General features: G+C 38.7%; 1 protein-coding gene across 4 annotated transcripts; it reads left to right on the top strand.

Annotated features, from left to right (window-relative positions):
* The first annotated feature begins 9407 nt into the window (after nucleotides 1–9407).
* On the top strand, nucleotides 9408–19507 carry LOC143879913 (putative serine/threonine-protein kinase). 4 transcript variants are annotated; one of them, XM_077382603.1, is made up of 8 exons: nucleotides 9408–9631; nucleotides 10289–10464; nucleotides 16425–16537; nucleotides 16809–17019; nucleotides 17130–17367; nucleotides 18000–18170; nucleotides 18346–18369; nucleotides 18686–18917. In XM_077382603.1, exons 2-8 carry the CDS (start codon nucleotides 10368–10370, stop codon nucleotides 18774–18776), a joined length of 945 nt encoding a protein of 314 aa, XP_077238718.1. In that variant the 5' UTR covers nucleotides 9408–9631; nucleotides 10289–10367; the 3' UTR covers nucleotides 18777–18917. The 4 variants fall into 4 exon arrangements, with proteins under 4 accessions (XP_077238718.1, XP_077238716.1, XP_077238715.1 ...); XM_077382601.1 differs by having other exon boundaries at nucleotides 9413–9766; nucleotides 18000–18150; nucleotides 18686–19507; XM_077382600.1 differs by having other exon boundaries at nucleotides 9413–9631; nucleotides 18000–18150; nucleotides 18686–19507.
* The last annotated feature ends 1321 nt before the right edge of the window (nucleotides 19508–20828 follow it).

Below are 20828 nucleotides of genomic sequence, written 5' to 3' on the forward strand. Positions count from 1 at the left end.
ATAAAAAAAATATCTCAAATGGTGCGGAAGCTGAAGCACTACTAATGGAATTGCTGATCTTCGTGGAATATCTATACGCAATCTAATGATAAAATGTCCTTCTAGCAACTTTATTTCAAATAAAGTGTTATCCAATATCCGGAAGGGTAATGATAAATTCGCACCCCTGTAATATGAATTGACCTTAAAAAGGGTTAAAAGTCTGCCACATACCCTCCTTTAAAGGGGTGTGAATTATCCTACAGGGTGCGAATTTATCATTGTCCTAAATGAAGAAACAGACTGCTTAGTGCTTAAGGTGTTCATAGAAGTGATTTAACAATTAGGGCCCATTTGGATACCTCAGATTTTGTATTTGGATTTGGAATTGAGTTTTCAGTACAAAATGGATAGATTTTGTAGCTCATGTTGAGGGAGACAGAGAGGGAATGCGGTAATTCTTGTTGTAGGGGAGAAGTTGAGGAGCCAAGAGGGTGAAGGAAACTGCCAGATCTGTGGATTTCCAATTTCTTATTTCCACAGCTTATTTGGAAATCTGATTTTTTTCACTGTCACTCAGCTGAATTGGAAATTCAAGGATTTGATCGGGATCCAAAAGTCAATGCAAAAAGGGCTACAAATGTGAGAATTCCAAATCAAAATCTTCTCGGCATCCAAACGGGCCCTTATTGATCTTCTCCCAATCGGTTAAGATATTTCAAGCCGTCTTGTAATTTGGACATTTCCCCTCCTCTTCTTGCTACTGATACTGGCACAACCATATTTTGATAATGAGACGAAGTCACCTTGTCTTATATACTTTAAGCATTTGGTTACAATTCCCAGACAGCTCTCGGCAGCCTTTGACAGCTGCTTAAAGCATATAAGACAAGGTGAGTTCTACTCGTTATCAATGCCCGCTTGTACCAACATCCGTCACCCTTGTTTTTTTTTTTTTTTTTTTTGCCTTTTTATAATAAAAGTAACCATTGTTTGACTCTTGTTTCACCAGGCAAGTGTAGACAGGGGTGACCCAGTGCACGAGGCTCCCGCCATTGTGGGGTCTGGCGAGGGCTAGATGTAGACCAGGCAAGTGTAGACACATACCAAAATTTTCCATGGACTTTTGTTCCCCGGAAAGAATCTCCAGTGGATCCCAACGAACCTGGGATTTAGAGTTTTGTTTCCAGTGGGTCCGTCTGATGTTAAACGGTTCATACATATACACCTTTTGAATTGTTCCACACGTATTGTTGATCAGAACCAGTCAAGACTCAAGAGATGGACCCTAAGAAAAACACCCACCATCCGAAATTGCACCAATTGAATATCCTAAGCGGAAGCTTGGGGGCTATTAAGACAAAATATGGCCTGGGATTCTTTCATCAAGACATTAGGCGCCTGTTTGTTTTAGATTATGACAATAGATTGTGGACTCCTCAGCCGATTTTTAGACTCAAATTTAGCGCAATTTTCAGTTCCACAATCAGCTGTCATAATCTAAAACAAACAGCTAATCAAAATTCAGGGATTGAATGATTCAAACCACTCAATTTGTGCAATTTTTAGCCTTTTCCCAAGTCAATGTGAGTAGGACAGCTTAGCAACATTTCTAATTGGGAAAACGGGCGCCATGAAAGCACTTACCACTCAGCCAACAAAATATGACGGAAAATTGACCGAATAAGCACCAAATAATTTTACGACGAGAGCGGTTCCAATCGCCGCCCGTTCACATTGACACACTCTAACGAGGAATAAAGCGGCCTAAAAATTTTTTTTATTAAATAAAATATTTTAATTTTTGTTGTATGACCTTCAGACTGTGACATCTATCATGTCTAAACTTAAATGAATCAAGTGGAGAAGAAGAAAGTACTTAGATATAAATTAATATCTGAAGCCGGCGATAGAGAGATCTAATTTAACATAAAATAGTATGATTTCCTTAATATAATTTATTTCTCTTAGTTTAATTTAGTTTTTTTTTTTTTTTTTTTTTTTTGGGTCTTTGCTTAGCAAAGCATTTCTTGAGGGTTATGTTGCATTCTTTCCTTGACCCTTGTATGAATCTACTCTTTCTGTTTCTCGTCAATATAATTCGTTGAACTAATAATATTTCCTCCCTCCTTTTCAGCATTTTCAGGCATCTTTTATCTCTTTCCGATGAAAATGAAGTATTTTCAGCAAAAGACAAAACAAAAGGGGGTCAAATGCTAGGAAAGGGGGTGGAAATATCATTTCTATCCCTTTGACATGCACACATAGGAATGCTAAACCTAAGGGCACCCTTGCAAAAAGCCTGTCCAAAGGGTGGGTCCACCATTTTACACCTCGTTTTGATTTGGGTGAGGCCCTCCATTTTCCTTCGCGTGCATATTTTGCCCCTTTGTATGACTTATTATCCTTGAGCTCGTTTCAAAGCATTTTTTTGTTGAACAAGTCTAATTCATCAACTTCGGTAAACTACTCATCACAATTTGAAAACCTGATTACTCATTATACTAGGAAGACCTAGTTTTCAATGACAAGTTCTAATACTGGGTCATGGATTATTACCTTCTAAATGAATTAAGTTATGCTAATCTATGCCAGTTATCTTGATAAGGGTTTGATCAACATGGGTTGTTAAGCACTAGCTGGTTGACTGCAATACAACGTTGCTACTATTTCACCTTATTATTATTTTTCCATATTTAACTAGAAAGAGTGGCTTGGTCTTTAACAATTTGCCAATTCCCTTTTGGTGGTGCAATCCTGAGACTTGTTTTTGACCTGGCAGGAGCTTTATAAACTAGGAAATCGAAGATCACTGCTTTCAACTTTGAAATGAGGAAAAGAGAACCAGAATTATCTAAAAACTAGAATTATCTAAGCCCGTCTTAAGATGCAACCCTGGAGTTAGGACCACCCTATAAAGATGATTTTTTAGTACGGCCTATTTACATTGAGGCCCAATAACCAAATGGTTTAGATCTTTGAACAAGGTGGGCCCCCCTATATTTAAAAAAAAAAACCCGAAATTACACTTAGACACCATATAACCTAGATTTATTAGAAAATTCATTGGGACCACCTTATTCGAAGATCCAAACCGTTCATTTGTTAGGCCCAACGTAAATATGCCTTTCCCCAAAAATCATCTCCATTGAATGATTCAAACTATCCCATCACTGAAGGTTCTGTATATGGTGTTGTCCATCTATAGATGAGAGGGCTAGGATCTCGCTCAATGCGAAATGTAGCCAAGGCCAGGATATTACAATTTCAGTATTTGCAAGGGACCATCGCATCGCGGAGTGGCTGTTGCATGAGAGAGCAGCCACATAGAATGAATTAAATGAATAAGACAAAAAAGTTATTGCAAGTTGGTTGATATTTCCACTATTATTTGCGGTCCCTCACCAATGTTAATATGACTTGGACTTTATGTTGAAGAGTTTTTGGAGATATTCACTAATCTTGGATTTCTTGAATGCTTTACAATAATCTCAAGGTGTGCTTATATAGAGCACTTACATGATAAACATAGAATGGAATTAAGATAATTATAGAAGGAAATAATCATAATCAAATCTACTTTCCTAATCTCTCTTGCTTGCCTCTTCTAATCCACTTGGCTAATTTATCTAGTTGCTTCATTTAGCCAACTTACGAATCTACCTCTAAGATGATCCAACGGTGAGATCTTAACCCAATCCAACCGTTGGATCTCACACACATATTCTAACATATGTCAAGGGTGGTACCTCTGTTGTACCACCTTTACATGTTTTTAAGGCCTTTCATCATATAATTTCTCAAGATACATAGAGACAAATCCCATTTATGAAAATGTGACACTCTATATCTGCCTCTCGTATGAAATCTACCTAAGTAGAGAGAGAAAATATGAAATTTTTATGGAACCAACTGCTCTATGGTCCGGAAGAAGGGGATGCTTCATTTTTCTGAACGGGGAAGCTCTGAAACGTAAAGTTGAAAAGGGTATTTTAGGATTGTTTCAGACTTTCACCCTAGAAGGTTACCATGTGTGCAAAAGTAGGGGAATATTTGTTATTTAGTGCTAGGCAATTTCGCAGAAAGTCATTTCTGGGCTCACTTTTGCAGGAGAGAACAGCGCTCACTCTTTAGTAGGTTTTGTCTTATTCATTTAATGCATGTGAGGTTTGAGATGGCTTTCCACGAAATTGTCTAGCAAATCCCTTGTTTTTTTTTTTTGAAAAAAGTACGTAACCGATATTGGCACTACCATGTTTTAATAATTACACTAACTTGGCCTCTCTTTTCTTATTAAGTTGACTTGAGAGTTTTTGAAACTGTAATAACTTTTTACCCGTTTTTAAATAATAAGACATTTGCTAGGGACCATCGCGGAAGCCATTTCGGGGACTGGCTGTTGCATGAGAGAGCAACCACGTAGGCTCACTTTTTAACAGATTTTGTCTTATTTATTTAATTCATCTGAAGTGGCCGCTCTCTCATGCAACAGGCGGTCCATGAAATGCCTCCAGCAAATCCCAAATAATAAAGGATAAGATGAGTTAGTTCAATTATTAAACAATTGTAGTGTCAATGGCAGTGGCCAAAAGATAATGATATTATGCAAAGAAATGATATAATCACCCCCTCTTTTCCTGGGACAGCCCCTTGTAGAGTAAAAATTTAGTGTAAATATATTATACCCGTTTCTATCATTGACAATCTTGCCTATTTAATTATTTATAGCTTTCACAGCTGTTTTGACTTTCGAGAGATGCGCAAATCATGCACATTTCCATCTTTGAGTAATGGGGTAATAGCTTGCACGGTCTGGCCTTGCATTCTCCATGGCAAACTTACTTTCCAAAAGTTTAAACTTTTGGACCGTTTTATCTAAAAAATATTATTTAATAAAGACAAGCATCACTTTTGTGAAGGGAAATGACCATCTAAGTATGAAATGGACCCACTGCCACATGTACAGTGATAGGGTCCGGACTCAGCACTGAGGGAATCCGGACTCAGCAATCCGGACTCAGCACTGAGGGGTCCGAACTCAGCATCCAATTAGCTTCTGGCACGTGGCCCTCACAAGGACCGTTGGAAGGCCAACACCTGTCTCCACTAGGTGTGACACCTGGACCAATCAGGGACCTCCACCTGCCCTCCTTAGGTATGAAACCTGGTCCATGCAGAGGCCACCACCTGGCTCAGAACTACCACCTGTCCTAGACAGGTGGCTCAGAACCACTATGCCGGACAGGATAATTCAAGACGACAAGAGACCTGTCCGGCTGTCCGGACAGGATAACTCAGACAACAAAAGACCTGTCCGGCTGTCCGGACAGGATATGGCGCGTTCGCTAGACGACAAAAGCGCTAGACGACAAAAGACCTGTCCGGCTGTCCGGACAGGATATGGCGCGTTCGCTAGACGACAAAAGCGCTAGACGACAAAAGACCTGTCCGGCTGTCCGGACAGGATATGGCGCGTTCGCTAGACGACAAAAGCGCTAGACGACAAAAGACCTGTCCGGCTGTCCGGACAGGATAATTCAAGACGACAAGAGACCTGTCCGGCTGTCCGGACAGGATAATTCAGACAACAAAAGACCTGTCCGGCTGTCCGGACAGGATATGGCGCGTTCGCTAGACGACAAAAGCGCTAGGCGACAAAAAGTTTTACCAGCAAAGACCTGCCCGGCTGGCCGTTCACAGCCCTATCCGAGCAGGATCACATGACTTCCTGAACCAAGGACGTCCAGGACCCCTGGCCGCCCAGGCCTCTGGTCAAAAATTCAGCCGTGCTGGATAGTCGAATGCCTTCTGCCCGGCCGTACTCCTTCAGGCCAAACGCCAAGGCCTGGCCAGGGCGCCAGGAGTCTCCTGTCCAGCCATTATTTCTCCTAGCTGAGTCTGAGCCCGACCTTAGCTGCCTGGAGGTCTTAAGGCTGGCCCGACGCTGTCTTTACCTTCTCTTGCTTCTTCTAGCCACTTTCATGGCTTGAAGAACCAGGGGGCAACTGATAGGGTCCGGACTCAGCACTGAGGGAATCCGGACTCAGCAATCCGGACTCAGCACTGAGGGGTCCGAACTCAGCATCCAATTAGCTTCTGGCACGTGGCCCTCACAAGGACCGTTGGAAGGCCAACACCTGTCTCCACTAGGTGTGACACCTGGACCAATCAGGGACCTCCACCTGCCCTCCTTAGGTATGAAACCTGGTCCATGCAGAGGCCACCACCTGGCTCAGAACTACCACCTGTCCTAGACAGGTGGCTCAGAACCACTATAAATAGCCTTCACTTGTGCTAAGGTGAGGGTCCTGAAAAATCTGAGAACCAAAACTCTAAGCTTTTGCTCTTACATTGCTCTACACTCCTGCTCATACTGACTTGAGTGTCGAAGCGCCCGTCCGGAGTATCACTCCGGGTTGGTCCTCTGACCCTTTTCTTTCTTGTCTGTACTCTTATGCAGCGCAGGACTCAACCAGCACCTCGGTCGTGGCTCGTTAGCTCGGACCACCCAGCCCTACCATAACCTGTTACCGATTTTAGGCCTAACATACAGTGATCAAGTCTATCTCAAGTCGGGCCTACTACCATATAAGAGAATCATTCATAGTCTCGGTTTCCCTCAGGAATCGAAAAGTATTTGTGTAGGAGCCTAAGAAACGCCTCTTTTTTAACATTTTGTTTAAGGGAAGTGATATATCCGCACCTTTTGATCACCCGGCACACCCAGAGCAAGTGTATCAATGACTAAAGTGGGGCTGATGTACTTGACGTCAGAAGAATTCAATGGGCCTGATTGCCACGGACAGTGGTGACACTGCCTGTGCAGCTTGCATGTCCACATGCAGCGCTCCGAAAGTAGAAGGCTATTGATATTGTACTAAGTACTAACTCACCTTGTCTTTTATTATTTAATCAACTGTCAAAAGGCTGTTACAATTCCCAAAAATCTCTCGGGAGCCCGTTAAAAGGAAAAGACAAGAGACTTATCTCAATCAAGGTAGTGCGAATATCAATAGCCTATAGGAATTGATTTTTAGTCCAAAATTGATTATTGTACTCAACATTAAACACAATTTATAGTCCAATAATTAGTTTTAGACTCAAAATTCAAAACCAACCGGCCTAAACTATTCATTTGCTCCTTGCCTCCCGAGCTTGGTTGTGCCCAAAATGAAAGACTTAGGACTTGTTTGTTTTGGTTTTTGAGAATGAAGGTGAAGGAGCTCGGTCGCCATTCATATTCTATTGATTGAGTTACCTGGCTTGATGGAGTGTTTATTTTGATGGAGGAAGAGGTGAAGAGACCCCTACTTCAACACAGAGGCGGACGAAGCTGAGTCTCGATCCTTCACTAGTTGGGGAAATCATCTATAGGCGCTTTCCAATCATGCTCTGCTGAGCCTTTTTGGGGTCCAAGACTTCAAGTGGAGTCCAGATAGCCTAAACCAGATGGGAATGGTGGTGAGGTTATAGGGCCTTACTGTTTTGGATCTTGAAATTATATTTTGACTCAAAAACTGTTTATTAAACTCAAAATTAAAGTCAATCGGGTTTGAACTCAAAATCCAAAACGAAGGCCAACAAATGAACGAATTTTAAATAAAGAGATGATTGTCATAAGATGCTGAGCACCTCTAAATATTCAACCTGGCACGAGGGGGAGACATTTTCATTTGGAACAATTACCAACGGGGACAAAAATTAGGAGGAATTATCAACAGGACCCATGCTTTTCAGAAATTAACAAGGACAAAAGAGGTCTTGTCAGTATGAGCTGGACGAAAATGCCCCACATTTTCATCTTGTCTTTTTCTCTTCTTCCCTCTTCTTTTACTTTTCCATTTTCACCTTTTGATTTTTTTACCCTCCTTGTTATCTTCCTCCTTGTTCAGCCACCATTGTTGCTGGCAAATCTTAAAAACTTGAATGTTGATTTCTTATCATCTATCTCTCTGTATCTAGGTTTTACACTATTTTTCATTCATCTGTTTCTGATTTATCTTGTTTAGGGTTTAAGCGGTTTTGTATTTTAGGGTGTGTTCTAGAGATAATGCATGGATGGCTTCACTCACTTTTTGGAAGAAAAGAGGTTGTATAAGAAAATTTTGATGTAATACATGAATGGATGGCTACACATTTTTTGATATACTTAAATTTTTTTGTAATACACAAATTGGGATGTACATGAAACACATTTAATGAAAACAATACACATTTCCTTTGTTATTTCTATCATGAGCAAAATTGTAATGCCATTAGAAGAGTTGTTATAGGTAGGGGGTTTATCAACTCTCTGTAGGGGGGTAGCAACTCTCAAAAGTAGGGTTACCAATTTTCGAATGGGCTAATCAAGTGCCTGAAAATTGGCCAAGGGTGCTGGAGTTTTAGAAGGGGGTTTTCAAGTCTATGGGATTTGGGTTATCTAGTATAAAAAATAGGGTTACCAATTTTCGAACGAGGTTATCAGGTCCTTGAAAATTGGCCTAGGGTACTGGAGTTTTGGAAGGGGGTTTTCAAGTCATTGGGATTAGGGTTATCTAGTATAAAAAAATGGGGTTCCCAATTTCCAAATGAGCTTATTAAGTCCCTGAAAATTGGCTGAGAGTACTGAAGTTTTGGAAAGGGGTTTTCAAGTCTCAGGATTGGGGTTATCTAGTATCAAAATGGGGTTATCAATTTACGAATGGGCTAATCAAGTCTCTTATGAACTACTTCCTTTTTTTTCACTTGTTCATTTTCACCGTTTTTTTCTTTCCACCCTGCGATTCATCTTCCTCATCCGTCATTGAAAGAGAGAAGGAGATATATAAAAACCCTAAAACAAATGAAAAACAAAACATAGATACAGAGAGATGATGGGAATGAACTCACATTTCAAGTTTTCGAGCTTTCCCGCCGCCAATGGTGGCTAAACAATCATTTAAAAAAATGGTGGCTAAACAATGAAGAAGATGAGTGGTAAGGTAAAAATACAAAGTTAAAAATGGAAGAGTAAAAAAAAACAAAGAGGGAAAGAAGAGAAGAGGGAAAGTAGAAAATCAAAACGCGTTGCTTAAAAAAATAGCATTTTGGTCCAGCTTTTAGTGACAAGACTTCTTTTGTCACTTGTTGATAATTTCAAAAAAGCATGAATCCTGTCCGCTCATCGGTAATTGTTCCTTTTCATTTTGTTTTCCAAAGTCGTCCTCTGCAACGCCATTCCTCTGCTCTTCACGTTCATGCCTCTTAATTCTTCCCCTCCTTTTCTATCGACGAAATAATGGTTGTAAAACAAATTCAACGCTGAAAAAATTGAAGTAAAATTTGTTTTCCAACCATTTAACACTCAAGGGAGAAAAAGAGTGTGGTGTCAAAATCAATTGAGATTACTACTTGACGAGAACCTTTGCTTGCTGCTTGACTTTTCTATCAAACTGCAAACACAACACAACATAGGAGAAAAGGAAATTAGGGAATGCCCCCTATTTTATAGGACGTGAGTAGAAAAAAAAGGAGAGGCTAAAATAGATGAAAATAAATTAAAAAAAACTAGGGTTTCTACTTTCTCAAAACAGTTCCACACGTTTTCGGACGATGAAACCCGTTCCCACTTCCTCCTTATTAGGGTTGAAGATTTCTTTCCTTCTTCGCCCTACCTATATAATTTGAAGAGGTCTCTTCTCGAAATCCTGGTTTCTTGATTGTGAATTTCGTTGATTTACTTGCAGAAATTATCACTATTCTCCAAATTAGGGTTTTTGGTGCTATTCAGTCCTCTTTTTTATCGATTTCTTCTTTGAATGAAATGGTAATTTTCCTGGCCTTGTTTTCATTATTCTGCTCATAATTGCATTTGATCTTCTTTTTTGGAGATGATTTGATTGGAATTCTTGTTAGGCAATTCTGTTTGGTGTTTTTTTTTACTAGGCATCTAATTTTTTTTCTGTTTTTATAGACTGAAAATATTTGCCTTTTGTGTGGAATCCGATTTGGTTCTATTGATTTCGAGCGGGTTTTTTTATTTTATTATTATTAAACAACTATCCAGTTTAAATGTTGTTCATTTTTTTAAAATTTTTGTGTGATTTTTATTTTTGAATGGAAGAGGAATTTAAAAATTCTCCCCTGGGTGTTATTACTTTTCAAATAGTGGATCAGGTGCTTGAGATTAAAGTTTATTGGTTTTTTTTCAGTTTCAAGATTTTATGCGCACTTTTTTTGTTTTTCAACAATGGATTATCACTGAGAATTTTTGGAGATGCTTTTGTTTATGAGGATTTTTTTTTTTTTTTTCAAGAATTGAGTTCATTACTTCATTATCTTGTGGCAGATTGGCCATTAATGATTAGAAAGAGAAGATCAGAAAACCATCGGTAGGCTTTAGTTGGTGACAAACTGATTGGATAGAAATGAGCCTTTGCTGCTTCGGTGCGAGAAAAAAGACTGGTCATGTTCAAAGAGGCACAGAGGGTACTAGAAATGGTCAGGTTCAAAGGGGCACAGAAGGTACTATCTTTTTCGATTGCTCAAGCACCTTTTCATGTATTTTTTCTTTGATTAATGAAGTAAAATATTTCTTCAAAAATAAAAAAATAAAAAAAATTGTTACTGATAGACATAAGAACTAATCCACACTGATGCATAATACTCATCATTTTTTCAATTACCTGCTCTTTAGTACTCAGTCTTTTCTCTGATAGAAGCGGGTTGTCTTCTTTTAATGCTCGACTTAGCCTGGGTAGTGGGGAGTGCACAAGCCACTCTGTACTATTCTCATATTTGGCCTTGGAGCTGAATGGTTTGCCTGAGAATTTTAGCTGGCATTCAATTTGGTCTAAAACTCTTGGCAACTTGTAGGATTGGTGACTGGCTCAACCGCTCAAGTTAGCTCGGAGCTGTAAATTTCTTGTGCTCTTCCAAAGAAGAGCTTTAACTTCTTCGTATAGCTGCATTTGCTTCTTCCAACAGTCTAGATTCTAGACTTCTACTTATCTCACCTATACCACCCAAGGGACCACCCTGATTCCCTCTATAACATGCGTCGAATGCAGGACTCAGCTCCCCTCCAGTGATTCAAGTTGCACCCTCTTTCTTTGGTTGTTTCCTTCCAATTTTGCTATTTTATACCATCTTTCTTTCATTGCACTTTAAATAGCTGCAATAAGCTTCTTCTCCAACCTTTGTTGCTCTGGCATGTGCATTCTAATTATTTGGTCTCTGACAAACCGGTATAGCATGATAATGTATTTTGTATCTTTGTTGAGAGTGCAGCACTTGATTTGCTTTAAGTTCTATAGAAGTTACACCCATTTTCCTTGGATTTCACATTTATTTCTTTCCCTGTCTGCACCTAAGTTCATCTTTTGACCTACATTTACTAGAGGGAAGGTCATGGGTGTTAGAAAAAAGGATAAGGTTATTCTGGTTATTCCTTTTTTTTGAATGATTGTTTTCTTCCTTTTCTCGTACATCATCTCTAATATTCCACCTATATATGATGGCATCTTTTCTTTCTTTTCTCTTGTCTTCCTCTTCAACTGTGAGCACTCCATTCACTACTGCATATCATCTTATGACCATAAAACACACCTCCTACGTCCTTCATAAAGGTTAAATCCTTCATTTTGATCATGCTCACGACATTCTTGATCATCTTGAAAGACTTGCTTTCAAACTCAATTATGTCATAGCCTCAAGACATTCTTTTGGTATCGTCATGGGTGATGGATCGTTCCTACCTATTGGCCAAGTCGGTGCAAATTCCATTTGTCTAATTGTGGCTCCTTCCACATTTGCTATTGTATCTGGTTCCTAGTAAAGGTCATATTTTTAATTTTACTTATCTCTATACCTTCCTTTGTTCCTGCGAAGGTTCTGCATTTGGGAAGACTACTCGCTAGTGATGCTCATCATAACACCATATACCTTCTAGAAGCTTCTGATTTTTAGATCCTCCTCATCTGATACCTCCGTTGAGGCCTCCTTGGTGTCATCATCTCCATCTTTTCCTGTGTGGCATCACCATTTAAGCCACACTAACAATCGTACTTTACAGGCTTTAGTGCCATAGTATTATACTAATGTTTCCTTTAATAAGCTTCCGGTCCCATTCTTGTCAATGTTGTAAACTTGGGAAGCACACTGAACTTCCTTTGACATCATATAATAAAGTTCACATATATCTTATATATAAAATAATGTTCACACTTCTTTTACTTTTGAGTTAGTACCTTCTGAGCGTGGTGACCAGCTCCTTCTCTTTCTCTTTTTTGGTATTCTTTTATGTTATATTTGTAGAAAAGTTCTTCCTTTTTACGTGGATATTTTTCTTAAAATATAAATTAGATGTTCTTTCCATGTTTTCCCAGTTCAGTATTAGTCAATGAGAACAATGGCACACGTATTGAACACTTGAGGGAATTGAGTATGCGTCCCAGGCCTTAAAGGGATTTCTGCCACTCTCGCGATATCCTGCAACTGTTTTCTTGACATCATGCTCGTTCACAAAATGAAGTAGCTGAGCTCAAGCACCAACACATCACAGAGGCTAGCTTGTCAATGATGTCCCACTTGAGAGCTCCATGACATTTCTGGACCAAAACCTTTTATACATCATCACATATCATTAATCTCCTTTTGTTTGTAGTTTTGGGTCAGAGAACTCCTACACATGCTCTTCTGGGATAGATCCCGACCACTCACCCCTTCGAACATGGCGTTGCATATGCTACATCTGTCCCGATTCCTCTAGTTATGGAGTTCCGGACTCGCTCTCTGATATTCATGTGCCCACCTCTTAATGTAAGAAGCTATCTCCTAAAGACATTATATGTATTTTTTGGGGGTATGGTGATGAGCAAAAGGGGTGTGTCTCTGCTACTTATCATTGCGAAAGATCCTAATCTCATGCCACTTCAGATTTGATTAGGCTCATTTTTTTGACCATCACATACTTTGTGAGGACGGGAGAGACCTCCACATTGACCATCACTCCATCACCTTCCTCCACGACTATATCACTTGTTGATTACAGCCATAGGCATGGCATTTTACAGCCATATGAAAAGCATTGCATTCGTCAGAACAAGCAGACAGCAAGCCTCATATGAGCATTATATCCAAAGAATCCTCTCTCACTAAAGCCTTCACTGGTGAGTAGTGACTAAGTAGATAGAGGCTATGCAGGATGCGATGGGACTTCTATAGCAGAATGATATATGAGAGAGATTTATAAGACCTACAAAAAATGTAGTTGGCTGCCAATGGGTATTTTGATTGAAACATAAGCTTAGATCGAACCGTCAACAAGTGCAAAGCTCAATTAGTGGCCAAGGGATCCGATCAAGAACATGGGTTGGATTATGATGAGACGTTCAATCTTGTTGTTAAGACAACCACATTAAGATTGATCTTGGCACTGGCCAACAATTTTGGCTAAACTCTCAGACAATTGAAGGAAGAGGTCTGTCTACATGGAGCTGCTTGAGGGGTTTGAATTTAGTGAGAAGGACACATATCTGTATGCATATTAAAGAATGCAATATATGACCTTAAAGGCTCCCCTAGGAATGATAATAAATGAAATTCAAGAGTTAAAAATCAGCTGGAAGGGAGATTTTGAAATGAAAGATATGGGAAAGCTAAGCTACTTGGTGTAGAGATTTAGCGAACCAAGGGATGACTTGAACTAAAGAAAAGACACAATAGATCCTTTGAACAGATTTAGGATGATGAACTGCAAGGCACTTAACACATCTACAATCTTTAACTAAATGATAAGTTTGAAAGGTGAGAAAAGTAAGGATCCTTTAAGCTACTTGGTGTAGAGATTTAGAGAACCAAGGGATGACTTGAACTCAAAGAAAAGACACAATAGATCCTTTGAACAAATCTAGGATGACGAACTGCAAGGCACTTAACACATCTACAATCTCTAACAAAATGATGTGTTGGAAAGGTGAGAAAAGTAAAGATCCTTTAATCTATCGCAATATGGTAGTTGCCTTACCTCACATTCACCATATCTAATACTACATATTCAGTAAATTAAGTCTTTCAACATCTCCATGACCTCAGAGAAGAACCCCTGCAAGCAAGAGAATCTTAAGATACACCAGGGGTATTGTTGATTATGGGCTTTATTAAGGCAAATGCAAATTGGGAGATATTCAAGTACAAGGATACAAGAATGAAGATTGGGCAAGTTATATGGATATGCAAGGGTGGGAAACTAGTTTTTGTGAGTTGCTAAATGGTTGTCTTTTATCGTGGAGCAGTAAAAGCAGTGCACTGTATCAAGATATAGCATAGAGAATGACTATAGAGCAATGACTTCTTCTATTGGAACTAAATCTCAGATCTCACGCATATACTCTTTTATATGACAATCAAAGCGCAATAAAAAATCACATAATCCCGTGTGTGGAACTACAACTACATCTCAGATTCACGTGATGCCAATCACGTGAATAAGGCATCTTCTATTGGAACTACATCTCAGATCTCAAGCATATTCTTTTCCATGACAATCAAAGTGCAATAAAAAGTCACATAATCCCGTCTTCCATGCAAGAACCAAGCATATTGAGATCAATTACCACTTCGTTTGAGAGAAGGTGGAGAATGATGAGGTGCTTCAGCTACATGTATCCAAGTCGTGATCAACTTGATGATGTTTTCACCAAAGGGACACTCCCAACCTTATCCGTTCATGCTTATCGTACTCCCCATCTGTTGATAGATAGATCTGCTAGCAGGCAGGTACCAAGGAATTTCTGAATCTGTAGCAGCTGGTTTTCATGATGGGGACTTTCTACTCTTAGTCTTAGTCAAGTTCTGTACAGATCAACACTGTGGTTTGATTACAAAACTGAGAATATTCAAAGGAATATTTCAGCTAGATAGAACTTCAGGATATGCTAGGTCAGTACAGATCAATACTGTGGTTTGATTACAAAACTGAGAATATTCAAAGGAATATTTCAACAAGATAAAACTTCAGGATATGCTAGGTTAAGTACAAATGCATATTTAGACACAATAAGCAAAACATCCATTCATAATGGTTTAACATGATCAAACACCTAATGGCATGCCTTGTTGCCATGTCACGCATGTCTCGAGTAGTACTGGGTGTATTCTAAATTGAAAATGATACAATCACATAAACTTTTGTTTCAAATAAACAAAAAGTGTAAGAAAAAAAGGTCACTACATTCATTATTTCATAAAAAAGTACAATATAATGAAGGATTACAATATAGTGATGGAAATAAAAGTTTTTCTAATAAAATATTTGACTTTCAAAATATAAAAAAATCGACTCTGTTAATTGGTATATCGGGAAAATATAACTCGCATGTAGAAAAATAGAAATTAACCTGCATACATGATAAGTTTTTCAAAAATATATTTATTTCCTATGTTTGAAGGATTCACTAACAATAATAAATAATTAATTAATTTTCAAAATAAAAAATCTGACTCCATCAATCGGTAGATCATGCAAGAACTCACATGTGATAAAATTAGAATCTAACATGCATATATGCTTATTTTTGTTGAAAAATATACTTTTCCCCAATTTTCAAACCCTTAAATACATGGAAAATGAAAATTGGTGCACTAATACATGTGCAAAGGCGTCAAGTCAACATTCAGTTGTTGCATTTTCACCATAATTGAATAAACAAGCACAAAAAAAAGCACTTACCATTCTCAAATGTGAAAAAACAAGCTGGCATGTGGCCTGAAGTGTAATTTAAGAAAAAAAAAACAGATATGTCGTCCGAAGTTTTGTAATTTACGTACTAAATGGTAGTGTTTTGGTTACATGACTGAATCGTTAGTCATTACCAAAATCTATACACGCCGACGAAGGATTTCGTTTCAGTTGGGGATGAAAACGGAAATATGTCGGCCATATTATATTGTTTTTTGCCGACATTTAGAACCATATTCCATCTTTGCATACACTATTATATTTTAACATTGTTTACGGCATTTGAAATTAAAATTGAAATGTTGGTATCAGTGTGGCACCCTTGAAGTTTATGGAGAATGTAGCCTCCTTGGAGTTGGTAATACCTTGCTTTCTACAACCAGATAGATATTGGATCTTGTTTTGGTCAGGTTCAAACTTATATGGCTAGCCATGGGTATGTCATGCAAACATCTTAGGTATACACCGGTGTCGGATGCAGAGATAAAACCTAATTTAAGTGCTTGGGCCCATTCAAAAATAATTAATTGATTGGGTGCATATGTTCCCAATTAATAAGATAATGGATTGATTTGTCACTGTTCCAAGTAGCATCTGCAAGATGTGGAATCAGTTTGATAGTTTTATAATAGCGAGTGTTTGTTCAGCAGACTATTGACTGGTTTTTATTTCGTCCATTCATTAGGAATTTATACAAGTCACACTCTGATATGCTTCTATTTTGCTTCTATTTGTGGTTGGATAGGGATACCTGCTGACAATGTGAGGCTTTTTTCCTACAATGAGCTGAGATCCGCAACAGGAAACTTTAATCAGACAAACAAAATTGGTGGAGGTGGCTTTGGTGTAGTCTATAAAGTAAGCTATAGACTTCTATGTTTCCATCCACTTACATATGGCTGTGTATAACAATCTATGTATTTTCATGCACGTGTGCACAGATGCCAACACATTGTATGGAGCCTCAACTAGTTTATTATAAAAGTATATCAAACACAGACACACGCACATGGATGTAAACTTTGGCTACGTATCCAAGTTCATGATAAAATTGGATTACTTTCACATGCATTTGGATTTCTGGCCAAATTTGTTTCTAAACTTAGCAGTCTTTGCTGTTTGATTGCAGGGAATCTTAAGGGACGAAACCCAAGTTGCCGTAAAGTCTCTATCTGCGGAATCAAGTCAAGGAGTCCGCGAGTTTTTGACAGAGATTGATATGATATCAAATATAAGACATCCAAACCTTGTTCAACTGATTGGTTGTTGTATCGAGGGCAACAGTCGGATGTTAGTGTACGAGTATCTGGAGAACAATAGTCTTGCAAATGCCTTGCTTGGTAATCATTTAGAACATGCAGTGTTATTCGAAATCGTGAAAATTAAAAAAAAAAATAGTATTTCTGAGAAGTGTTGCATGTAATCTGACAGCGAGCCTCTGTCATTTCAGGTCCAAAGAGTAAACGAATTCCCTTGGATTGGCGTAGAAGAGCTGCTATTTGTATGGGTGCTGCTCATGGTCTTGCATTTCTTCACGAGGAAGCTGAACCACATATTGTCCATCGAGACATCAAGGCTAGTAATGTTCTTCTGGACAAAGACCTTGTCCCTAAAATTGGAGATTTTGGGCTTGCAAAACTTTTTCCGGATAATGTCACTCACATTAGCACACGAGTGGCAGGAACGATGTAAGCATACTTTTCATTATGTAACTCTTGTTTCGCCTCCTATAAAAGTAATTTCAATATTATATGGGAGCTTGAATTAGCAGTGAAAATTATGTATGGGTCATGTTAAATAGGACGTTTTAAAACTGAAGCCATGGTAGAGCCTTTGTTAGCTAATTCTATTAGACGAAAATAATGTAGCTGGGAAATTATTTTTGTTTTGATTTTTATGAATCATGCATCATACAGGCCTTGTCACGGACATTAGAATGAAATCTATGTTTATCTTTTTATTTTTATTATTTGTATCAAAGTTTTTTTTAAATGGGTTTCTATTCTAGGCGTGGGTTTAACCAGAATTGACTGATTTTGTCTGGTTCCTCAAAATCAGCGTATGGCTGGGTCCAATATTAGTCAAACGCTCACATAAGGATCTACCTAAACCTTTTTAGCTGATGGATGTTATTATCTAATAGAGAATTTGCTAATAAACGCTCTTTTGTGTCAACAAGCTCCCTGTGACATCATTTATAAGCACCGAAAAGACATATTTGCGTTGTAAAACCATCATATGTGGCCTTTGCAAATGAAACTTTGAAGTGCGTTGGAGTGCAATATGTGCTTATTTGTTGTTGCCTTGCTTGCATGTGCAGGGGTTATTTGGCACCAGAGTATGCCTTGTTAGGACAGTTAACAAAAAAGGCTGATATTTACAGTTTTGGGGTGCTTATTCTTGAAATAATCAGTGGCAGAGGTAGCACAAAAGCAGCATGGGGAGAGGGTATGGAGCTTCTTCTGGAATGGGTAAATGTTTTACACTTTAGGTATTACAGATATCTTTCCTTTTGATGTGACCTAAAGTGCCATGAATCATCTAATTCTTGATTGCTTTACCTGTTCTGCACCCATACATAATAGGAAAGTAGCCAACGATAGTTTTTCTCCCTTTTCAAACCTTTTTCACACGAACCATGACTTCTTCTTTTTTATTTGATAAAGGTTACTGATATTGATTTCCAAAAGGTGAGTACATCTTTAATGTATAGGGAACAGGCCAAGGTGTCAGCCGGCTTCCTTACAAGCTAAGTCTACATATCCCTGTCCCTTAAACACCGAAACTACCGCTATTCACATTTACCAATTTCACACGAACCATGACTGAATATTAAAACCCATCTTTTTTTTAAATTTTTGTACATTTCTAATATTCATTTAGCCAACCCCAACTAGTTTGGGACAGAGGCTTTGTTGAGTTGAGTTTTACATTTCTAATATAGAAACAAAATTAACTTGTAGTATGACTTCGACTATGCTGATTGAATTTGTATGATGTTTTTAGACATGGAAACTGCGGCAAGAAGACAAACTATTGGAAATTGTGGACCCAGAACTGGTTGAGTACCCAGAGGAGGAAGTGTTGCGCTTCATAAAGGTAGCACTCTTTTGTGCTCAAGAAGCATCCCAGCAAAGACCATCAATGACGCAGGTTGTGGAGATGCTCACCCATGGAATTAACCTCGATGAGGAAATGCTAACTCAGCCAGGACTCATCAAGACCAAGAACCGCAATTCCATTTACTCTGGTAGTACTTCACAAACCTCCCAGCCACACAAAGGCAAGCGGTCAACAAACACCTCCACATTCATAACTTCGACAAATTTAAGCATCTCTCCTATAACCATCACACAGATGCAACCCAGATGAGAGAATGCAGCCTATAATCTCTGCTTGGGAGTTCTTTTTATTTATTCTGTTGGTCTTACTAAGCCCGGGAATCTCTTCTTTGACGGAGCCCATCTGGGATGCTGGGCTGCCTTTTACCACCCAAGGTTTTAGTTGGTTTGAATTGGATTCGGCATTACGGAGAAAAAGAAGCAAAAATCACCTGGGACCTGTATGAAATGACCACATTTTATACATAAATTTCTTATTCTTTTGTTTGAAAGGAGCTATACAGATTAGAGAATGACAGGGTGGGGTGCAGCATTGTCTGTTCTACATCTAACCCTAAGGTGCACCTTTGCTAGGGAAATTTGATTGTATTGAAAAATAAGAGGAAAAATAATAATTTTTCCTCCATTTCATCTCAAACACTTCAAAACATGGGTTCTCTGTCAAGCTAGTTACATAGAATGCAAGGCATACTATCTTTTTTCTCTATGTCCATATCAAAACAATGTGAACATGAGTTCTTTCAATAAACCTCTTGCCAGCGAATCTCATTATATGTAGAACAGAACAGGAGGGAAGAGTTATTTTGCTTTAGCTTGTTGATTGTCACAAGGGCAAAGGTTGTCTACTTCCTCAATATCAAAACCATCAACACATTGGTAGGGAAATCCTTGTTTCCTCTAATCTAGTTTTGTTAATTTCAAAATCTGTCCATATTGGATGATCCAATTTGTGGCCTTGAGAAGGATGTGTAGAAAATAAAATAATTACTGTCTACATTTATTAGAAAAGCCTCCCCTTTAAATAGGTGGTTAGAAAATAATTAAAAAAGCAGTGGTTCATATTCACCAGGAAAGCCTCAATAAATTGGACTAGATTTTGGAGCATGACACCCTTGACATGATAGGGCTGGAATTTGGTGCACGCGTGGCCCAATTTAGGGGTGCAACTCGGGTCGGCTCTTGGGAATTCGGGTTGAACTTTTACCTTAAAATCAGGTCGGGTTCAGGTTGATTCCAATTCGTTTTTTAGCAAAAGCTCAACCCTACCCGACCCATGTTGCACCCCTGGCCCATAGTAGGCCTTGGAGATGGATAAGGGTTTTTGGGTCACTGAAGCGAGCTACACGCTTGTGTGCACAAGATTTTATATGATGTGTGCGCATGAAGTCTAGTATTTTTTTTCAAAAAGTACTTTGGGGCCCACTTCGTAGGATGATCTAAACCATTCATTTGTTAGGCCACAATGTAAATAGGCTGTACCCGTAAGTAATCTGCATAGGGTTATCCTAACCCTCCAATCTGTAGAGGGGCCCCACATTATTTATCTGCTAGGCCTCGTTGATAGCCCATGCACCAAAATTAAGCCTTCTGTTTGTGGAGGCTTTCTTGATGGGGTTTCTATACATTGGATGTGTTTATTTTTTCCAAGGAAAAATATGAGCTGATAAAAGTACAAGTAGGTTCCCCTTTCTCAATAATTCAAACCATTTATTTCTTATGTCTTGCCATGGATGTCCTGGTAAACAAAATTTATCCCCATTGGGCGATCCTAACCCTTCAATTTGCTGATGCTTTCTTGACCAACCCTTCAGAAAAAAATTCCCAAGAAAAAAGTTTCCATCAGAAATGTTTTTCATGCATTCCAAACAGGGCAAATTGGTGTTAGAATAGTCAAATGGTGATGATAGATTTTGCTCCATGGCCCATCCATAGCAAGGCATAGGTAATAAATGATTTGCATCATATAGCAAGGTAGGTTAAGACTAGAGTTTGATGCACGACCCATCCATATCAAAGCCTAATAGACA

The sequence above is a fragment of the Tasmannia lanceolata genome, unplaced genomic scaffold, assembly GCF_043159265.1.
Source record: "Tasmannia lanceolata isolate RefF3 unplaced genomic scaffold, GAP_Taslan_0.1 ptg000006l, whole genome shotgun sequence".
Taxonomy (NCBI): domain Eukaryota; kingdom Viridiplantae; phylum Streptophyta; class Magnoliopsida; order Canellales; family Winteraceae; genus Tasmannia; species Tasmannia lanceolata.